Source organism: Mesoplodon densirostris, chromosome 16, assembly GCF_025265405.1.
Source record: "Mesoplodon densirostris isolate mMesDen1 chromosome 16, mMesDen1 primary haplotype, whole genome shotgun sequence".
NCBI lineage: Eukaryota > Metazoa > Chordata > Mammalia > Artiodactyla > Ziphiidae > Mesoplodon > Mesoplodon densirostris.
Window position 1 is genome coordinate 75489692 of NC_082676.1, and position 20259 is coordinate 75509950.

Sequence of the window (20259 nt, forward strand, 5' to 3'; positions counted from 1 at the left end):
TTTAAAAATTAGATTATATGATTATAGGGATCCAACATGGAAACAAATCTCTAGAGCAGAGAAGAGGCTGCTCCTTAGGCCTGCAGGACATTCCCCAGGCTGCTTCATGGATTTCTGTTATCTGTTGGCCCCTGCAAAACAACTGAGTTTGAGATTTAAATAGAATGGGAACTGAGATTCCCATGGATGCCATTGATTCCTCCCCCTTTTCTCCATCCCATTAACTTTCTTTCCCCTTCTTTTGTCTTTATTTTCCTTTCCTAAAGATGAGAAAATACACGAGTATGGTGATGGGTGTATTGGATGGAGGGGAGGGCATCCAAAGACAATACCCACAACCTGCTAGAGTAGCCAGTGTTTGTGTTGATGGGGTTGAGTCTTCCCAACAAGCACTGAGTTTAGCATCAGGGATAGGATGAGATGCACTTCAATCTCAGTGACTTTCATCTGCCTTCCTATCATAAACTGGAAGTCCACAACCATGGATAGACCACAGAACCTTTGGGATTTACTTCTGTTTATACTCCGTGTGCTGTCATTGTGCACAACTTATATGAATTTTACCAACACACATTAGATGTTTTGTTACAAATGTATCTCTAGTTTGTTTTTAAACCCTTGCTTTGGTATAACCAGCATAACAAAAATAGTCAAATACATTATTAAATGTAAAAATTTAATTGATCTCAGGAAACCACTATCAGATTTTTCTATGACCTTAGACATTTTAAGGGGAAGAATGGCCAAACTCAAACCAAGAGAAATATTTACCTGTAGAATATCCAAGGAGGAAATGTATTAGTGCTTTGAAATATTTGATGAAGCAGTATGTGGAGTCTAGAGAAAAGTCTAATGCAAAAGGGCATATACTGAAGAAAGTTTCCGTTCAAAATAGGAAAGCAATTTCTCAGAGCAAGAGTCACTTTCTCTATTTTCCAGTATTATGCCTAAAGCCAAATTAATGTAACAAATCTACAACTTAGAATCCTGATTATACATTTTCTGTCAACAAAAATCAATTGACACAAGCTTTTTCATTTATTATAATCATTTGCTGAGGATAATCTTTGAATTTGACAAGGAATTTGAATTTGTAGCTGAAACCAAGACAAATAATATTTTAATATTTCAAAGAGTTTTATCCATAGAGTTGGTTTTATCTTTTGCTAATATTTATGATAGAATAGTAAACAGTTCATCACATTTCTGTTAGTTTAGATAGATTTTCCACTACATATTCTCTATGGCCATTTCACACACACACACACACACACACACACACACAAACACACAACTTGATACACTTGGGGGGAATCTTAGAATGTTTAACCATTTGGGCATCAAAATAGATTTTGACCTAGTTAATCATGCAAGTATATGGAAAATCATGTCTAAGATAGTAGCCAGCAGAATGTAAATGTTTTTTGTGACATACAGAAAACAGGAACTATGTTAACTTCTAGCTTTAGTTGAAAAGGATTTCACTAGGTTTTGGGAAATACAAAATGAGCTGTTTTAATTCTTAAATTTTTTACAGGGGTCTTTGTTTTCAATGGAATCAAAGCAACCCTAGGACTTGCAAAATATTATGAAGCAGTTAGAACATCTTTATAATTGTTAAGCTGCCAACTGCAGGTAAACCATCCTAGCCAAAGCCACCACCATCTCTCACCTGGATTTCTAAATAGGCTGCTTCCACATGTGGCCACTCACAATCAACTCCCAACGTGGCAGCCAGAGTCATCCTTTGAGAACATAAATCAGTCCACTCCTCTCTTCAAGACCCTTCCATGGCTCTTTTATTTCTCAGAATAAAAGTCTGCAAGGTCTGACATGATCTGACCCCACTCAGCTGCAGCCCCTCTTTATCTCCTCATTGAACTATTCTCTGCTCAGGCCATCCTGGGCTCCCTGCTGGGCCCCAATAAGCCAGGACAGTGCCACCTTGGGCTATTGCACAGACTCTTTCCTCTTCCCAAAATGTTCATTGCCCAAGTGTATGCTTGGGCAACTCTCTCCTGTCTTTCAAGTCTTTGCTCAAATCTGTCTTCTTAAAAAGGCCTTCCATGACCACTATTAAGTTTACACCACCCTCCACCACTCTCCCATCCCTGGCATCTCCTTTCCCTTTTATTCTGCTCTACTTTCTGGTGTTTATAGCATTTGTCACCCCTCATTAGGTCACTGAATTCTTTCTTAAGTGTGTCACTCAGCGTTGGTCCCTCCCCATTAGAATGTAATCTCCATGATAGCAGGGGCTTTGACTGTTTTGTTCACTGGTGCTTGAGTTCTAAGCATCCAGGAGCAATTCCTGGTTCGTAGTTGGTGTTCAATACATATTTTTTGAATGAAACATGTCGAGGGCTAACAAAACTAATTTTGTATGTTAAAAAATAGTTTTCTCTCTTGGAGAGAGAAAAGTAAAGCCATTAAGCTCAGACTCATTGGGCTGCATTGTTCAACTCCTGTCCATGACTCAGTGCAGTCTTTTCTCAGGTTTCTTGACAGTAGTGAGATTTTGTGGAGTATTTCTCAAAAGTAGTAGTTGTGATCATATTTAACATCTAATTCTTACAAAGGTAGAGAAGAATGAAAGAGAATTCAATTGCCAATTCCATTGCATTTTTGATGGGAAATGTTGAAGTAGATAAAGGAGCTTGAGGTTTTAAATCTCCCTTCTAAAAGGCACTCCAAGAAAACTCCCAGACAGATAATTTGAAACAGAAGATGACTCAGAAATCAGTTTCAATGTCACAAAAATGACAGCCTCCCTTTTTTTCCACACAGGGGGACGGTTCCTCCTCATTCTTGTCGGAAACTTGCCATGAGGATCCCTCTGTTTCCCCCAACTTTACTCCCCCCAACCCTCAAGCTCTCAAGTGATGACCAGTGAGACCAGTGTCCTTCCGGCCAGGTAGGACAGGATGGGAGGGGTCGCTTTTGAGAGAAGGGTGGCATGTAGCCATCCGGTTTACAAGCATCGTGGACTTGCTCCTTTGTTCTTCACCCCCCTTCTCTTTACATTCCCATCTTTTTCCTGCTATAGTTCAGGTGGGTGATGCCTCCCTCATCTTTACGTGCCTTCCTCAGGTATTTATTGCTTCATCATTGTTCTCTCTCCTCCTGACATAAATTCCATTCTTCCATATTTTCTTCTTCTTCATTTGTCTTTTTGTTTCTCTCTTTGCTAAACTGGCTTCCCCTTTGACCTTGATCTTTCTCTCTTACACTCACACTATTATTTCCACTTTTGAAACATTTTTAAAATTCCTCCTTCTCACAGTACTGGTTTCCAATCTTATTACCTTAAAATCCAGTGAGATTAAATTAACCCTCAGGGAGTCTTCTTGACTCACTCCACTCAATTTACCACTCCTCTCCTTTTAAAACTACAGTAAAAGTCATTGTATTCCTACACAGTATTTTGAGTTAAGGGGATAGCTCAGGAGTTCCTGATTCTCTAGAATCAAGAGCTCTTGAAAATATCTAACCAATAGGGATGCTTGGGCCAGGGGCTGCTGGCTAGAGCAAATTGAAGTTTGAAAATTAAAGAGGACTTTAACTTGCTAGAGGAAATATATCATGAAATCTATTGGATTCCTTTGCTAATAAGAAAACTGGACTATGCCATTGCAATGGGTGTATATTTCAGGGAGAAAAGAGGCTTTATAGTGATTATAAAAAAAACCCTTCTATTCTGATATATTGAAAACAGGGTTGTAGTGAGATTTATAATGTTTTTGTCTTCAAGCACTTGTTGACTTGTGAAGCACTGCATTTCAGAAATATGTTGAAGAATTAGTGAAAACAACAATTTTACTGAGAAAGAGGTGTAAGTTATTTCTCATCCTTTATATCAATTGCCACATACAGTGATGCTCTAGCTCAATTATTTTCATTTTGAACGAAAAAATGAATTACCTGGAGATCTTATGAAAATACAGATTCGGATTCAGTAGGTCTGGATGGCACCTGAGATTTGTATTTCTGACTCACTCCCAGGGAATGTCCTGGATGCCACATCTCCAGGGACCACATTTAACCAGCAGGGATCTAGTACGTTCCTTCCTCCTGGCTGGAGCACCTGGAAGGAAAAGCTTTAAACAGCCTTCATGGTGTTTTATTGCATTTTAATTTTTTTGCCTAATCAAGAGCTTGACCCTTTGATATCTTTTTATTTTGTACTGTTGATTGTTATACTAGAAAGAGAAGCAGAGGATGTCATTTGAGAGCTAAGCCACGCCCTTAGCTTTTAGCTATGACTTCTGTCCATGTCTTCCCAGCAGTGATGATCTCGTCCCTGTGGTGACCTTGTGATAAAACTCACATTGGAAGGTGGGGTGGAGGAGGGGCGAGTACTATCAATTTCCCCAGGAAGACGTCAGGGGGACCTGGAAGCTGTCTTCCTCATTGGGCTATCAATGTTTAGGCTACCTTTTAAGTCATCCATTATAAGAATCAGCGGATTATATTTTGCTGCACTTGCTGTTCCTGTCCCGTATTTTTGAGAGTTATTGTGAAACATTTAACAACCCAGATAGAGTATTGAAATCTCCCAGAAGAGTTAAATGACAGTGGATCTCAGACACATGACTTGGGTTTTGTCTTTCGAAACAAATGCAGTAGAGACGTAAAGGTTACATTTGTGTCACTGTACTCCATCAGGCTTGTGAAGGCTGGTTCACAACTTGTTTTCCATTCAGAATGTCAACTGACCTTCCTACTTAGCAAAAAATTATTTCAAAAGATAGATATTCCCACAATACCTGGACATTATAAAAAATTCTTTAGTCACATAGTTAGTTTGACCCCTTTAGCTTCCCACATATAAAAAGACAACATAAAAATAAACCAATTTCACATTTTCCATGGAAAAATAGGTCTCATTGCTAAAATAGAAAAAAAATAAATAATTACACTATTTTGTATTTGAAAAAGAACAAAATATTCTTCTTTTATAGCGGTGTATAGAAACTATATTTCATACCATATTTAATATTTCCCCAAAGGTTCCTTCCACACCTTAAACATCTCCATTGATAGACTAAAGCTGAAAACAAAATGAATGAATAAAAAGTAATTATACATAAAGCCATCACACATTTGCCAGAAAAGAATGAGTTTTTACTAAAAAATTGATCCCAAGAATACTCATCATATAAATACTTGAAATTTCACATTTTTAAATTTGTGAATGCAAACCTTCAGGGATGAAAATATATTCCTTGTTATCAACTAAAGATTAATATGTGAAGCTGAACAGCTTAGTCATACTTTTAACCCTGGTAACTTCTATTTTTTAATAAATACAAGTTATTGTAGAGCAAGATTAAAAAAAAGGGATGTTTGCTCATTGTGCATATGTATTAACCTTTAGGTAAAGAGCTATAAAATGACCAATTAAAAAAATAATGGTAATAAAAATAAATAAATAAATAAAATGACCAATTTCTAAAAATGCTAATGGTATAGCTTTGGAAAATCATAAGTTTATGTCAAGTATTAAGTGCTTGCTTTATTCTAAGCTATACCTATTTCAATAGGGAGTACAAATGCATGAAAACCACAGTTCCTACAATCTGTAAAACAAATAAAGAGAAATTCAAGGCCATAGAAGGACATTAACTTTTTCTTCCTGACACTTAAATAATAAAAGCAAGAACAACTAGCATTTACTGAGCACTTACTATGTTGACAAGCACCTTCTAAGCACATTACATGTGTCATCTTATTCTTGCCATTGTGTAGTTGAGGGAACTAAAGTTTTTAAAGGTTAATTACTTTACTAAAGTCATACAAGAAGTGCCAAACCTTGGAGACCCCATGTTTTGTATCCTTCAGTTTTCTCAGTAAATATCAGAAGCTATGATTTTGTGATCTAGTTGTCAGGGGTGTGAGATCACTTTCTCACATTTCGTGGGCAGGCAAGCAATAAGGATCCACCGTCTGTGCCTCAGTACACTCATATGTAGAGTGGAGAGACTCCCATCCTCTCTGTTGAAGGAGGCAGGTCTCTGAGTGGTGAGAAGGGGTAGACACCTGTCACATATAACAAAGCCTGTTTTGTTTGCTGGTGGCACACCCCAGCCTCCACAAGATCATGACCAAATCTTGCCAGGGATTTAGCCTCCAAACTGGTCACAGGAGCAAAGGAATTAACCATCATAGGCAGGATGTTCAAGTTTCTCAAAATAACTTGTTTTTAACAAACATCTGGGAGAAGAACATCTCTCAGGACTAGATGTTAGAAAATTTCCAGCCCAGTGAAAACAGACCTTAACTCCAGGAAGCCTGTACTTGAGAGGTAAGCAGCTGTTTTCTGTGTTCACCGCATCCAGCGGGAAAGCACTGCCAAGCAGAGGGGGGACTCTGAGGCGTGGTGGTGCCCACATGGGTGGGTTCAAAGGATTTGACACAACCTTTTTCCCTACCTGCTGAACATGCACTGCTCCCCTGTGTGAAGCATCGGGATTGAGGTCAGACACCCTCACCTCCTCCCAACCTTGACTTGCCTTCTTCCTTCACATCTCCACTCACAGGCACCCAGCTTACGTGTACTGATGCTGAGCTCAACCAGAGACCCAGTGGTCTTGCTTCCCTTGAGATCCTCTTCCCTCCACATTTTCTCTCCACATTCTCCCCTCTTAAATCCTTCTCTTCCCCCAGCTCTAGAACAGCATCCTTGTTAACTAACACCTACTTCTCCCACTTGAAAAGTCCTGTCCTGGATTATGAGAAAGAAGTTTGGGTCCACACTAGGCTCTGTGCCATGGTCTATTTGTATTTGTTAAGGAATTATTTTTATGGCTTTTGTTTTTTCATTCAAAGAATATTTACTCAGCCCTACTATTTACTATTTGAGGTTACTAGGAAATCCAAAGGAACATTTGGAAAAGCAATATCTCCTTTTAGATTGTATCTACATCTCAGTTAGAGCACAGAAAGGGGCTTCTCCAGAGCATGTGACAGATGACCCTGTTCTCCTTTTGCTCTGGAGTTAGAGTGAGGAGAACTGCTTTGGACTAAATTGTGAAAGATTTAAGCAAGAAACAAAAGTTTCCGAGAGGTAGAATATCTAAATAACTAAAGGGATTCCCAAGGGTTACTCTGTGTCTCTTTGAAGATCTTTAAATGTGGCAACAAAGAGGCTGTCTGCAAGCAGGGAGTTGTGTACCAACTGGGTGACCTTTTTATGATCTCCTTTAGTCCATGAAGGATACGGTTAATTAAACTCAGAAGTTTGCCACTAAAATAATAGGTATGAGATTCAGAGAATTCAAGGTGTTGGAGGACTCATTAAATAAGGTTGCATAAATATCATGCTGAAAGATTTAATGAGTCCATAGGGTCAGTTATAGAACAATGAAGCATAGATGACCTAGAAAAAATAAATTAGAATCGATATTGTGCTTCTGAGTTAACAACTATAGATTGCTATATGAACACCTGAGAGAGAAATTCTATAATTATATCTTAATTCTGCATGTTGGTTTTCTCATCTCAGGGAAAATGAAAATTGCTTAGTTTTCTTTTACTTGTCAGTAATAAAAATAAATTTTTATATATGTGTTCATTTCTGTGATCTCTAGGAACCATGAACGCTTAAGTAGCTACAACTAGATAAATAGTGTTAATTTTTTCCTTTAATTCAACTAATATTTATTGAATGCTACTGCATAGCAGGCACTAGGCTGCATGCTGGGAAAATAAAAGGATGTAAAAAGATGCAACCTTACCAACACCCCACTCAAGTTACAGTCTAGGGCAACACTGTCAATAGAACTTTCTGCAGTGATGGAAATGTTCCATGTCTGAGAGTCCAATGCAGTAGCCACAGGTAGTTACTTAGTGTTTGAAATGTGATTAGTGCAACTGAGGATTGAATATTTAATTTCATTTAAATTTAAGTGTAACAGAGGTATGGCTAACGTATGGGCAGCCCAGGAAGATAAGATGCTGAATCTAAATTTCTAATGTATCTACCTTTCTACAAAGGATTTGTGTTGGGACCAAACACTATGATCATTATTATAATAGAGCTCTTTACAGGGGAGGAAGGGCTGACTCTTCTTGGGGAAACCAAGGAAAGCTTCCCAGAGCTGGTAACCTTAGACCTACAGGAGGAAGTGGAAGTTTATCCAGCAGAGGAGCAGGTAGGAGTTCCTCATGACATTGTGACAAAGCCTGAGGTGCAAGGATCTCATTACTGCTGCGGAATTGCATGTAATTTCATAATTCACGTGTTGTATTAGTTAGTCTGTGCTGCCATCACAAAATATCTCCAACTGGGGGTCCTAAACAAGAGAAAATTATTTTCTCACAGTTGTGCAGTCTGAAGTCCAAGATCAAGGTGCCAGTAGGGTGGTTTCTGTGAGGCTTCTCGCTTCCTGGCAGGTGGTGCCTTCTTGCTGTGTCCTTACATGGTCTTTGACCTGCAGTCAGGCACAGAGAGGGAGAGAGAGAGACAGAAACTCTGGTGTATCTTCCTCTTCCTATAAGGACACCAGTTCTATCAGATTAGGGCCCTACTCTTATGACCTCATTTAACCTCCTTAAAGGTTCCATCGCCAAAAAGAGTCACATACAATGAGGCTTCAACCTATGAATTTTGAGGGGACACAATTCAGTTCATAAAAGATGTTTCAATAAGCAAATATCTTCTTCTCTGTTTTTCTTTTTTTTCCCCTGAGAAAAGGAAATATATACTTCACACTCAGCTCACACACATATATAGAAAACTACCACCTACTGATCTAGCATCCAATGATTTGAATCATTGTGTTTTATTTGTCTATTAATAGATAACATAGAGTTCTGGAAAATTAACAAGCAAAAAAACATCTAAAGCAAAGTGTCCACCTCTCAGAACTCAAATGTAATCAAATATTGCTTAAGCAAACAGTAATAATTTTCCTTTATTCTCTGAGGACAAACCATTGATGAGCTGGAGCTGGTCATACTAGCTCAGAGGAACTCATTTTTAAATTTTCCAGGAATTCTGTGAGCCAGTTGTTAAACACAGACACTATTGAAAAGTAAATTATATAGATTTACAATTAAAAAATCATACTAAAAACAAAGGCTCTATAAGGGAAAAGAATCCATATAAAATGGAATCACTTTGCTGTACACTTGAAACAAACACAACATTGTAAATCAACTATACTTCAATTAAAATAAATAAAAATAAATAAAAACAAAGGTAACAAATATCCCAAATTCACCACTGCTAATTAATTAAGACATTTCACTATTGCCTGTGCCCTGGAGGTAAGTTACATCTCTGGTGCCTGTAGGGTCACTGCAATGGATTCCTACCACACACCTCTTCCTAACTTTTTGTTCAGGGTCCTCACATTGGTAGCTTGAAATTGGTTACAGCGAGTATATTTACACCATGGAAATCAACAAATGCCACAAACCAGGCTCTTTGTTCTTCCCTAGGAGAACAGTGTATTCAACATTCACCAGTACACCACTGGCACAAACCTTACTGTTTTATGGCATAGGTTTTTCCCAGAATTGTGCAGAGTTCCTTTTGCAAACATTATTACCCGTCCATTGTATACAAAACTTTCTACTGAAACATAATTTATTACCTTTTTGAAACTTTTTTTTTTTTTTTTGCACTACGTGGGCCTCTGACTGTTGTGGCCTCTCCCGCTGTGGAGCACAGGCTCCGGACATGCAGGCTCAGTGGCCATGGCTCAAGGGCCCAGCTGCTCTGCAGCATGTGGGATCCTCCCGGACCGGGGCACGAACCCGTGTCCCCTGCATCGGCAGGCGGACTCTCAACCACTGCGCCACCAGGGAAGCCCATAAAGAGGCCATTTTTTTCTCTGCTAAGTTTTAAGTAACAATAAATGAAGTAGAATAGAAAACTGCTGGGGTAAATAACAGTTTTCAGATGAAGTTTTATTTTCCGTAGGAAACATTTCTCTCCAAGTTTGCTTTTATTCCAAACAAGTAAGAAGTGGCTCAGGCTTTGAAAATGAAATGCCAATTCTCATTCAATCTTTTATTAAAATTACAATTAAGCCACACCCATGTTCTCTAAACTCTGCAGCCCAGGAGGTGAAAGTGACTTGTCTGAGGTCACAGAGGAGCAGCACTCAGTGCCTGCCCACATCTTTCACTCCAAATTGACACCCCAGTACCTCTTGCTTTCTGACTACAACCATGTTCATTTATGATTTCTTTTATCATCATCATATTGTATGAGGCTGTTATGAGGGTGATGAAAAAAGAAGATGTTCAAGCAGAAAAGATGAAGTGACTTGAAGTTTTCACCCATTCTCCAGGTGTAGCTTACATGCACAGAAAAATGAGAATCATGAATCTAGGTTGAATTGAAGCATAGGATGGATAAAATCCTTGGCATTGAGAGGGAAAAGAGAAAGGATCCCAGGACTTAGTTCCAGATAACTCTTCATTTTAAGAAGTCTGGTAGAGGAAAAAAAGCCTGAAAGGGACAGAAAAGGTACAACCTGTGAGTTGGGAGGGAAACCGAGAAGAATAAAAGGCATTCCTATGAAGGCAATGATACATAGTGTCTACAGGACTCAGTAGACGCTACTTTAGTGACCACGCGTCCTTTGACTTTAATGACCAGGAGGTTATTGGTGCCCTGGGTGTGAGTGAGGGGCCACGGGAAATGTGGGAGTGGAGCAAAACAAGAGTGGAATGACCAGGAGGTAAGGAATAGGAGATAGCTTACCTACCACCCTTCTCGAAGCCTAGACTTGAAGAGAAGCAGAAATCTGAAATAGTAATGAGGGATGTCAGGAATCGGGGGGAAACCCATTTGAAGAGAGATGAATGAGTACTTCTAACCTATGGTCCAGTCTAGTTTATCATGAGATTACTAAATAAAATGATTGCCAGGGAAGAATGGGGGAAAAGAGATTTCACCCATCTATTGCTTGGCGGTGTTGTGTTTTCCTCTGGTGAATCAGTATTCAGCAGAAGGACAGTATCTTAATGAGTGTGCAACATCAATTATTCAGAACTATCAAGAACAATAAAGAGCTTCCCTACACACTGTTTAAAGGTTAGGTTGTTTTCTCTTGCTAGTTAGTACATTGATTGTGATCTTCAAAGCTGGTCCAGAAGGGCACAGAGACTGCATGGCTGCCACACAAAAGCATCTATAGGTCAAGAGACTTTCGCATTTACCATCCTGTAATTAGAATTCACTCCGCCTTGTGTAGTAGTGAAATTATTTTGCACATGATAAGCTGATATATTTTCTTTTCCTTTTAAGCTTCCTCCTTCCCTCTCTGCCATCCACCCCACCCCACCCCATCCTGGCAGAGTCATGGCTCCAGGAAAGGCAAGGCTGGGACTCCCTTAAGGAGAAGACCCTCATTAGCAGGGCAGAAATCTTGTCAAAGTGAGATTTCAAGAGAGGAAAGGGTTTCTCCAAATTTCTTTAGTTTCTTTTAACTCCAGGCCTGAAGGGCTAAGCCTTACTAAACACCCACCCTAGCACTCAGGATGTGACAAGAGGAAGAGGAGAGCCTGCCTTTTCCAACCCTAGGAGTTGTGGGGAAAAGAAGGGAGAGAGGATAGAGCAGGAGGTAAGATTTGTATGCACCTCTCTGACTTCTACCGTCTGGGCCAAAATCTGGAAGATTCTGGACAGGGCTCAAGGCTCCCATATCATGTGTGCCTTAGAAGGGACAGGAGCATTCCTGAGTGCCCCAGTGATGGGAAACAGTGGTGATGAGGGGGATGGTGGAAGCCTAAGAACAAGACAGAGGTTCCTCCAGGTCCATTGGACCAGACCATGGACTCAAGCAGTGGCTACCAATCAATCACCCCAAATGACCAGGAGGCATTTGTCCATGAAGAATTTTAGAACAGCCCCTTCACAGCAGAGACCTGTGAGGATGTAAGGGAAGCCTGCCACCTTCTCTTCTCCCACTTTGAAGACACAGAGTTCTATAGAGACTTAGCCACCATCTTGGGAAGCTAAAAATGGGAAGGACATCTTTGAAAGATTGCACTTTACCCAAAGAGACTGATTTATGCAAGAAACTTTCAAGACCAAGCCCATAGGGAGCTGGAATTTTTAAGCAACTCTAAGGAAATTGTCTATTTCCTTTAATAGTTAGAAAGGCTAGGACAGCTCCCCTCGCTGTCATTGGAAAAGCAGCTCCTACATCTCCAGGGAGAGTGGTTTGGGAAAGTGTTTCCACTGTGACTTAAATGACAACCATTTCACGGGCAGGCAGCTCAGGGACTGCGGTGGGCAGTGCCAGCCACTCAGAGTCAATTGAAAGGCAATGGGTCGCCTGGGAGTTTTCTAACCTGATTGCAGGTTTCCTGGACACTGTGTCCTCTCCTGACCCAACAGCTGCTGTGACACAGATGTTTGTAATGAGGTGAATAACAAACAGTTTTGCGGAGATTGGGTCACATGGGAAGAAAAGGAACCCTTGCCCTGGTGGCGCCCGCCTTTTCCTGTTCTCTCCTATCATTTTCTCTACCAAATTGAACTCTGATCAAATACTTCAGCAAGATTTTTAGTCAAAACCTTTAAATACACATTTTTAGAAGGAGACTTTTTGCTGTTTCAGGGCTGAAAATTATGCTCAGTTCTGCTGAGTTATAACCAGAAATTTGTTTTTTAATGTCCATTTCACATGTAAGAGCTCAGAATATCCTTATGTTAAGAGCAGCTCTAAAATAAAATATTCCTAATAGACAGATTAATTAGACTGGCTTTTGACGGACACTGCTCTGGTGTTATTTCAATGGGTTTATCCCACAGGTGTATCCATAGGTGCATGTGTGTCCCTGTGAGAGCAGAGAGCCAGCGAAGCTTTCCGTGTGACCTGCCAGTCTCCTCTCCCTGCTGACATGACCCCTAGAACTGAGGCTCAGCTGGGGCTTTCAGAAATAATCACTTCCTTTTCTTTAAACCTTGTGCCTAAATATATTGTTCAGTGTGTTGGCAGAGTTTATCATGATCATTTACATAACTACAATTCCTGCATATTTAAATCCTACTGGCAAACTAAAATGTGAAAAAGCTATTATGTGAGATTTTACAAGAGCCCAAGATGAAGATTAAAGACACCTAGGATGGCCCTCAACTGCACTGCACTGCCGTCATTGTGTTACCAGGATTCTGGCCTTCAGGAACATTCTATCTAAGGATTAAAGCTAATTTAGTTGGAAAACCTACAGATTGTATATTGAGAACTGTTTTATCACATAGATTTCTAATCTTGAAATTATAGTACTCACTTATCAAGGAGTAAAATATAAAATAGGCTTTGTTTTTAATTTTTTTTCTCTCTTGAAACTTGAGGTAGTGGGTTTGAAAGTAGCTCTCCAATCCTTCATCTGTCCATTTGTCCATCCATCTATGATACATACTTGCATATATATATGTAAACATATTTTATATATATTTAAAAATATATATTTCATCTATATTGCACATATTGATATATACATAAACATATTTAAAAGGCAGACTTACTCATTGTTTTGGTATATATATCTAATCTAAACAAGTCTGTGTTGGTACTTAATAGTTTATTGTCAGTGAAATTGTATTACAATGCAATACAATAAGGGTATGAATGCCCCTAAATAGCCTCTTGCCCACTTTGAGCTTTGCACCATGTGCATTACCTATCTCTTAAATTTGTTAATCCATTGATTTTTTTTCACAACACATGTAAATGTTATTACACACATCCTCTACTATGACACCCACAAACAGATCCTCAAATGAGCACACCTCTCTATGGCTTGCTTCACAGCTATCTCCACACTGGCTATCCAGGTATAATGTTCATTATTTTAAAAATCCGGTCCCCTTTAATTTCAGATCACATCCTTCCCTTCTCTGTTGTGCAGATGTCAGATAAATGTGATTTCTGCTGTATTGCATTGTTTGTTCCAGTCTTCTTTCCTCTGTGTTCCTTTCTTTATTCGTTTTCAGCTGCTATTAATTTATACACAGTTAAAGTGGGAGGGAAGCATATTAATTGAAAACTTGATTACATAACCTTGAGGGTTTGCTTGCATGTCCAGGAATGGCATTTCCCCTGATTGATTTATCTGCCCTGACTTAATAGAGGATTTTTCCACTGGTCTGACAACATCATGTGTTCAGGCTCTAGTGTCATGCTTTGCTATTCTCATTATTCACACAAAAATGTGTTGATGGGCTGTGGACAAATTAAATTTATAATCATCCAAAGGTGGGATAAAAGAGCTATTGCTAACTCTGGTGATCCTAAGGTACAAAATTTTAGAAAATTACATAAACAATAAGAATTGCAAAGAGTTTTGAAAGAAACTGAGCTACACCTTCACTTAGCAGATGTGAAAAGAGGCCCAGAGAGGTCCACTTGCAGGTGGACAACTGAAAACTTATGTAAGAAAAAATAATTTTATTAGACACTGGATGAAATTTGAATATTAAAAGTCAAAAGTTTTCTTCTATAGCAGCAGTGATCTCTCCTATATATATATAATATATATACATATAATAATTATGTAAAAAATAAAACCACAGAAACCATAAAATATAGAGCATATATTTAAAAACAAATTTATGTAAACTATGTATAGATATTCTTAAGAAGTCTTGTGGATTTCTGGGAGACAGATTCCTAGAAGTGATATGTAAGTGATTTCTCATAAAATGATAATGAAAAAAAAAAAGAGTCCAAGGATACAAAAGAGGAGATAACAGTGTTTAGAAGATCAATATAAAATTGGAAGATAGAAGTCAAATGGAAGGGAGGTAACTGATTTTGCAGAAGAAGGAAGGAGAAAGCTAAGTGCCCGGAGCACAGGATCCCAACAGAGAGGGGCACCAGAAAGAAAACTGAGGGAAACAAATTATCAAAGAAATATGATAAGAAACATTTTTCACAACTGAAGGACATTAGTTACCAGATCGAAAGGCTCAGCAAAAAGAAGGGAAGAATCCACAGTAAGTCCCAAAGCTGGGAAGTTTTGGAACATCAGAAACAGAGGGAAACTTCTAAATGTTTCTATAAAGAAAACTACAGGTCACAAGTTGAAAGTCAGAATGGGGTCAAGCTTCTCTACAGAAACTTTGGAAAGTTGGAGGGGGTGAAGCAATGTCTCTATTAAATGATTTAATGCAGAATTGTATATCTGGACTCTTAAGCAAGAGACTAGAACTGAAAATCATGTGCAGACATGCAAAATAGAATACCACATGTATTTTTCTAAAATGCAGAACAAACTCTATGTTTCTCTCTGTGTATATGCATAGATATGAATATGAAGAATAGAGAAGTTCTGGACATTTACACACCAAACTTTTGAACCGTGGGTAAACTTGAGGAAGGAGCTGGGATTGGAAAGGTGGTCAAGGGGTACTATACAGCTCTCTATTTTGTGTATTTGCAAGTGTTTCTTGAAATAATGTATCTATATTATCTGGGTGATCAAAAATATTCTGAATTTTAATGTAAAAGTCTCCATTACTGCTAAAAGTTAGTTCTAAATGGGAGATTGTTTGAAATTTTAAGTTTTTCTCTAACTGTTCATCTGGATCCACTTCTTTCAAGTGCCCTCTTTCTTTCTATTTCTAGCTTTAAAAAAGCCAATTTAGTCTAAAAGGAGCCATTATGGTTCCTGGATATCATTGCATCTCTGCTAATGAGCCCTTCAAACTTGATTGGTTTTTAGTAGAATTACTGTGATTCTGAAGTCACCTGTTTTCCTCAGCCATATAAAAACCTACATCCGTTGCTGATAGGATCTAAGATGTGAAAACATCAAAAAGCAAGCTGGAGAGACCTGAGTCTCCAATAAAAACAAATAAAGACTCTGTATAACTTTTAAAATACGTTTAAATGAGTCAAGCCATGGAAAAGAAATTAAGGAATGCTCAAAGGACAATTTCCAAGTGAAAGCAGGAACCCAGAGGGCAGTAAAGCTGTCTTTCAGTTTAAAAGTATCTGTCATGTTGACATTGAGCTTAGATTTTTCATGATGTGTGGGTAGTGGGAAAACAGAAAGTGAAGTAGAGTGAAAAATATATTAAGAGACCCACTACATAAACCTGGAACCACAAAGGGCCACACAACCTCAGAGTAGTCATGAATAAAAAAATAAACCTATCATCTCAAAGAACTGCAGGAAAATTGTTGATCACAAAACTAGATGTTGAATAGAGGTAGAAAAAATTCTTCCTGAGAATTCATGATTACAAATTCTCCCTCATGTGGGCTTGAAGCCTGAATTCAATTCACACCATCTGACAAACTCAGAAGTTAGTGTAAATCTGTCTCATCCTGGAAATCCTCTGATCTCCTGGCATAGTTTGTCTATAAAGGAGTCTGTCTTCAAATCAGTGCTTAAGCTATTACTACATTTAAAGTTCCAAGAAATGTCAGCTCATCAAAGCAATTACAATGAATATAAAGAAAGTCCATAAGTGAGAACCAGCAGAAATAAAAGATAGTGTAAAAAAGCCCTGTAAAAACTTAATATTTTGGAATTATGAGAAAAAAATGTCAAATCAGCTCGGTGCTTTGTGACTGCCTGGAGGGGAGGGATGGGGAGGGTGGGAGGGAGGGAGATGCATGAGGGAGGGGATGTGGGAACAGATGTATATGTATGACTGATTCACTTTGTTATAAAGCAGAAACTAATAAAAAAATAAATAAATAAAATAAATAAATATTACCTGTAAAAAAAAAATGATGTATATTTGAAAACAAACTGATTTTCTATAAATGAATATATGTTTAAAATTCAATGCATTATTCCAACAAAGGAGAGAGAAGTAGTAAATTTTTAAAAAGATCTATAATATTATCCAGAATATAGCAGAGTGTCAAAGAGATGGAAAATATGATAGAGAGATTAAAAGGCATGAAGGATAGAGTGAGAAGAGGTGAGCAAAAATGAGGGCAGTAAAATATTTGAAATATTTGAAGAGGTTATGTTTCAGAATTGATGAAAGACACAAACTCATAGATTCAGGAATCCTAAGCAAGATACATTTTAAACAATTCTATATCTAAATACATCATATCAAAATTTCAGAAGACCAAGGAAAAAGCAAATATCTTAAAAGCAAATAAAGAGAAATTACTTTTAGAGAAATGACAATTAGATAGATAATTGATTTCTCAGCTGTTAAAAGTGGAAGCAAGAAGATAGTGGGATAATATCAACAATGTGCTGAAAGAAAATTTTTGCCAATCTAGAGTTTTACACCCAGAGAAATTATAACTTTAGAGTGAAAACAATAAATGCATTTTCAGCCCTGCCCAGGATGACTGGAGATGGTGGGGGGAGAGTATGGCAGAAAGGGCTGAGAGTTTGCCACAAGTAGACATTCACTAAAAGAAATAATAAATCTATATGCTAGTCAGAGGAATTAAGTAAATACAACATACATCAAAACATTCCATTTACAAATAACAGAAATTGTCAGTTCAGCTTGTTGTTGTTGTTTTATTTTAAAAATGTTTTTTTGTTTAGTTCCTTTGCTTAATAAGAACATGTCTGAAGAATAAGGGTTAGGAAAGAAAAGGAAAATATATATCAGGCAAATACTAACTGAAAGAAACGTGCTTTAGCTATGTTCACATTAAATAAAATGGATTTTAAAGCAAAAGCAAAGAGGGCTTCCATGTAATGATAAAATGTTCAGTTCTCAAACAGAATATATACTTATGTGCACATGATAATGTACTCTTACAATGGTTAAAGCAAAAATATTGAGAGTATTGAATCTACCACTCCTAGAAAATATTTATATTTCTCTCAGTAATCAATATTTCAAGCAGACCTCCCAAAATATCATCAAAGTATACAAGATTTGGATAAGACAACACAATTAGGAACTTCACTAATGTTTGTGCATACATATGTATATGTGTGTGTACAATAAAATGAAAGCAAATACAAGGAAAACCTCATAATTAAAATATTCCTATTAGACAAAGATGCCCCCTGTTATTCCCTTCTATCCAAGTAAAAGAAAAAAATGGTATAACATTTAAATAGTAAGTGAAGAAAAATATAATTTGCAAATGCTATGAATCTCTATTAGAAAGGATTTCCAGAAAAAGTATTTTAATTAATGAGTTTAGCAGATTTATTGACTATAAAATCAATATACAGAAATCAGTTGCATTTCTATAAATAAGTAATAGGCAGCTAGCATAACTTTAAAATTCACAATATTATAGCAGATATACTATACCCTCTAATAACTTTAGCAACACGTATCGAAGGTTATGGGAAAATATATAACATTTTATTGAAAAACATCAAAGGCCTGTTATAATATGCTAAGGAATTAGAAGAGTCGATAGCATAAAAATGAGTTCTTCCAAATTGATCTATAGATTAAATGCAATGCCTTAAAAATCCCCTCAACATTTGTAGAATTTGACAAGGTGATTCCAAAATTTACATGGAGGAGCAAAGGCCCCAAAATTGCTGTGACACTCCTGAAGCAGAACAGAGTGTAAAGACAACACACATAAAGAATCATTATGAAGATAAACAAGGTCCTACTGTATAGCACAGGGAATTATATTCAATACCCTGTGATAAACCATGATGGAAAAGAATATGAAAAAGAATACACACACACACACACATATCTGAATACCTTTGTGGTATAGCAGAAATTAATACAACATTGTAAATCAACTATACTTCAATAAAATAGTTTTTAAAAGAACCATTATGAAAATATAATAATTAAGATATTGGTGGAATATTGGCAAATTGAACATTGGCACAAATAGATGGTCAATAAGCAAATGCACAGAGATGTGAAAACTCCACTTATGATAAAGTTGGCACTGGAAATCAGTGGAGAAAGTCAGGCTTTTTGAGAAATGCTGTCAAGACTATTGGTTATTGATATGGAAAAGAAACAAAATTGGATCCTTACCTTGAACCAAACACAAAAATCAAGTCCTGCTCTTGATTGCTCTTCCTGCTGTCAACCACCATCCCTCCAGATTTCCCTGTGGCTGGTTCCTTTTTCTTCAGTCCTCAGTTCAAATATCAACTTCATATAAGGACCTTCCCAGACTACAAAATAGACTCTAACCTCCTTTCTCTGTTTTCTTTTATTTGTGGCACCATTCACTCTGAGAATATCCTATTCACGTGGTTACTTGTTTATTGCCTGTCCCACTTCCACACAAGGGCCACATCCCTTTTATTCTTGCCCTAAGTACTTAACATATAGTCAATTAAAAATAATAGAATGAATTAATATTTTTGCCTAAATATTTTGGGGGAAAAACTAGCATTTATTTATTTTTTCTTTTTTATTAATTTTTATTGGAGTATAGTTGATTTACAATATTGTATTAGTTTCTGCTGTACAGCAAAGTGAATCAGTTATATATATACATATATCCACTCTTTTTTAGATTCTTTCCCATATAGGTCATTACAGAGTATTGAATAGAGTTCCTGGTGCTATACAGTAGGTTCTTATTGGTTATCTATTTTATATATAGTAATGTGTATATGTCAATCCCAATCTCCCAATTTATCCCCCTTTCCCCCTTGGTAACCATAAGTTTGTTTTCTACATCTGTGACTCTATTTCTGTTTTGTAAATAAGTTCATGAGTACCATTTTTTTTAGATTCCACATACAAGTGTTATCATATGATATTTGTCTTTCGCTGTATATATATATTTTTAATTTGGAAAACAATAAATTTCAAAGAGCCATTTACTTCATTCATTCATTCAGCAAGTATTTATTGAGTGTCTACTATGTGTTAGGCCCTGTGCTAGAAGCCAGCATGCAGAGTGAACAGTTAGGTAGCCAGTAACCTCATACTGGGAATGGATGGGCCTCCAGCTGTTAGGTGCAGGGACTTATGAAGATTAGAGTAAAATCAAGAATGGAGTAATTTGGAGGCCAAGATACTGAAGAGCTAAGGGCAAGAGTATGGGTATTTCTCTTCACTAGTTCTATAGTGACACCTAAGGACAGAATGAAGATAACAGGCTGAAAATATCAGAGGTAAGGAAAGCTTTAGGACACAAAGGCCATCATTGTATCAATGCCAGTTTCCAGCAGAAAGCAAAATTAAGTGGCAACAAAACATGAGTAGCTGGATCAGTTTCTGAAACAATGGTCCTACATCTCCCTAAACACTTCCTCATAAATGTCATTGAAAACCCCAGCTGGGAAAACCCTTCTGAATCCCAAGACTCATTAATGAAATCATGCTTCTACTTTTGGTCTGTAAGAAAGACC

General features: G+C 37.5%; 1 protein-coding gene across 4 annotated transcripts in view; it reads left to right on the forward strand.

Moving 5' to 3' along the window:
• Positions 1 to 20259, forward strand: part of PLCB1 (phospholipase C beta 1) — a 687466-nt gene that overhangs the window by 623605 nt on the left and 43602 nt on the right. For 2 of the 4 annotated variants that reach the window (XM_060120284.1, XM_060120285.1), the window contains one exon: positions 2788 to 2914. The exons of the other annotated variants lie outside the window; for them this stretch is intronic. In XM_060120284.1, the coding sequence (XP_059976267.1) occupies positions 2788 to 2883 (96 nt within the window). In that variant the 3' untranslated portion in view covers positions 2884 to 2914. The remainder of the gene's footprint in view (positions 1 to 2787; positions 2915 to 20259) is intronic. 4 annotated transcript variants of the gene reach the window in all.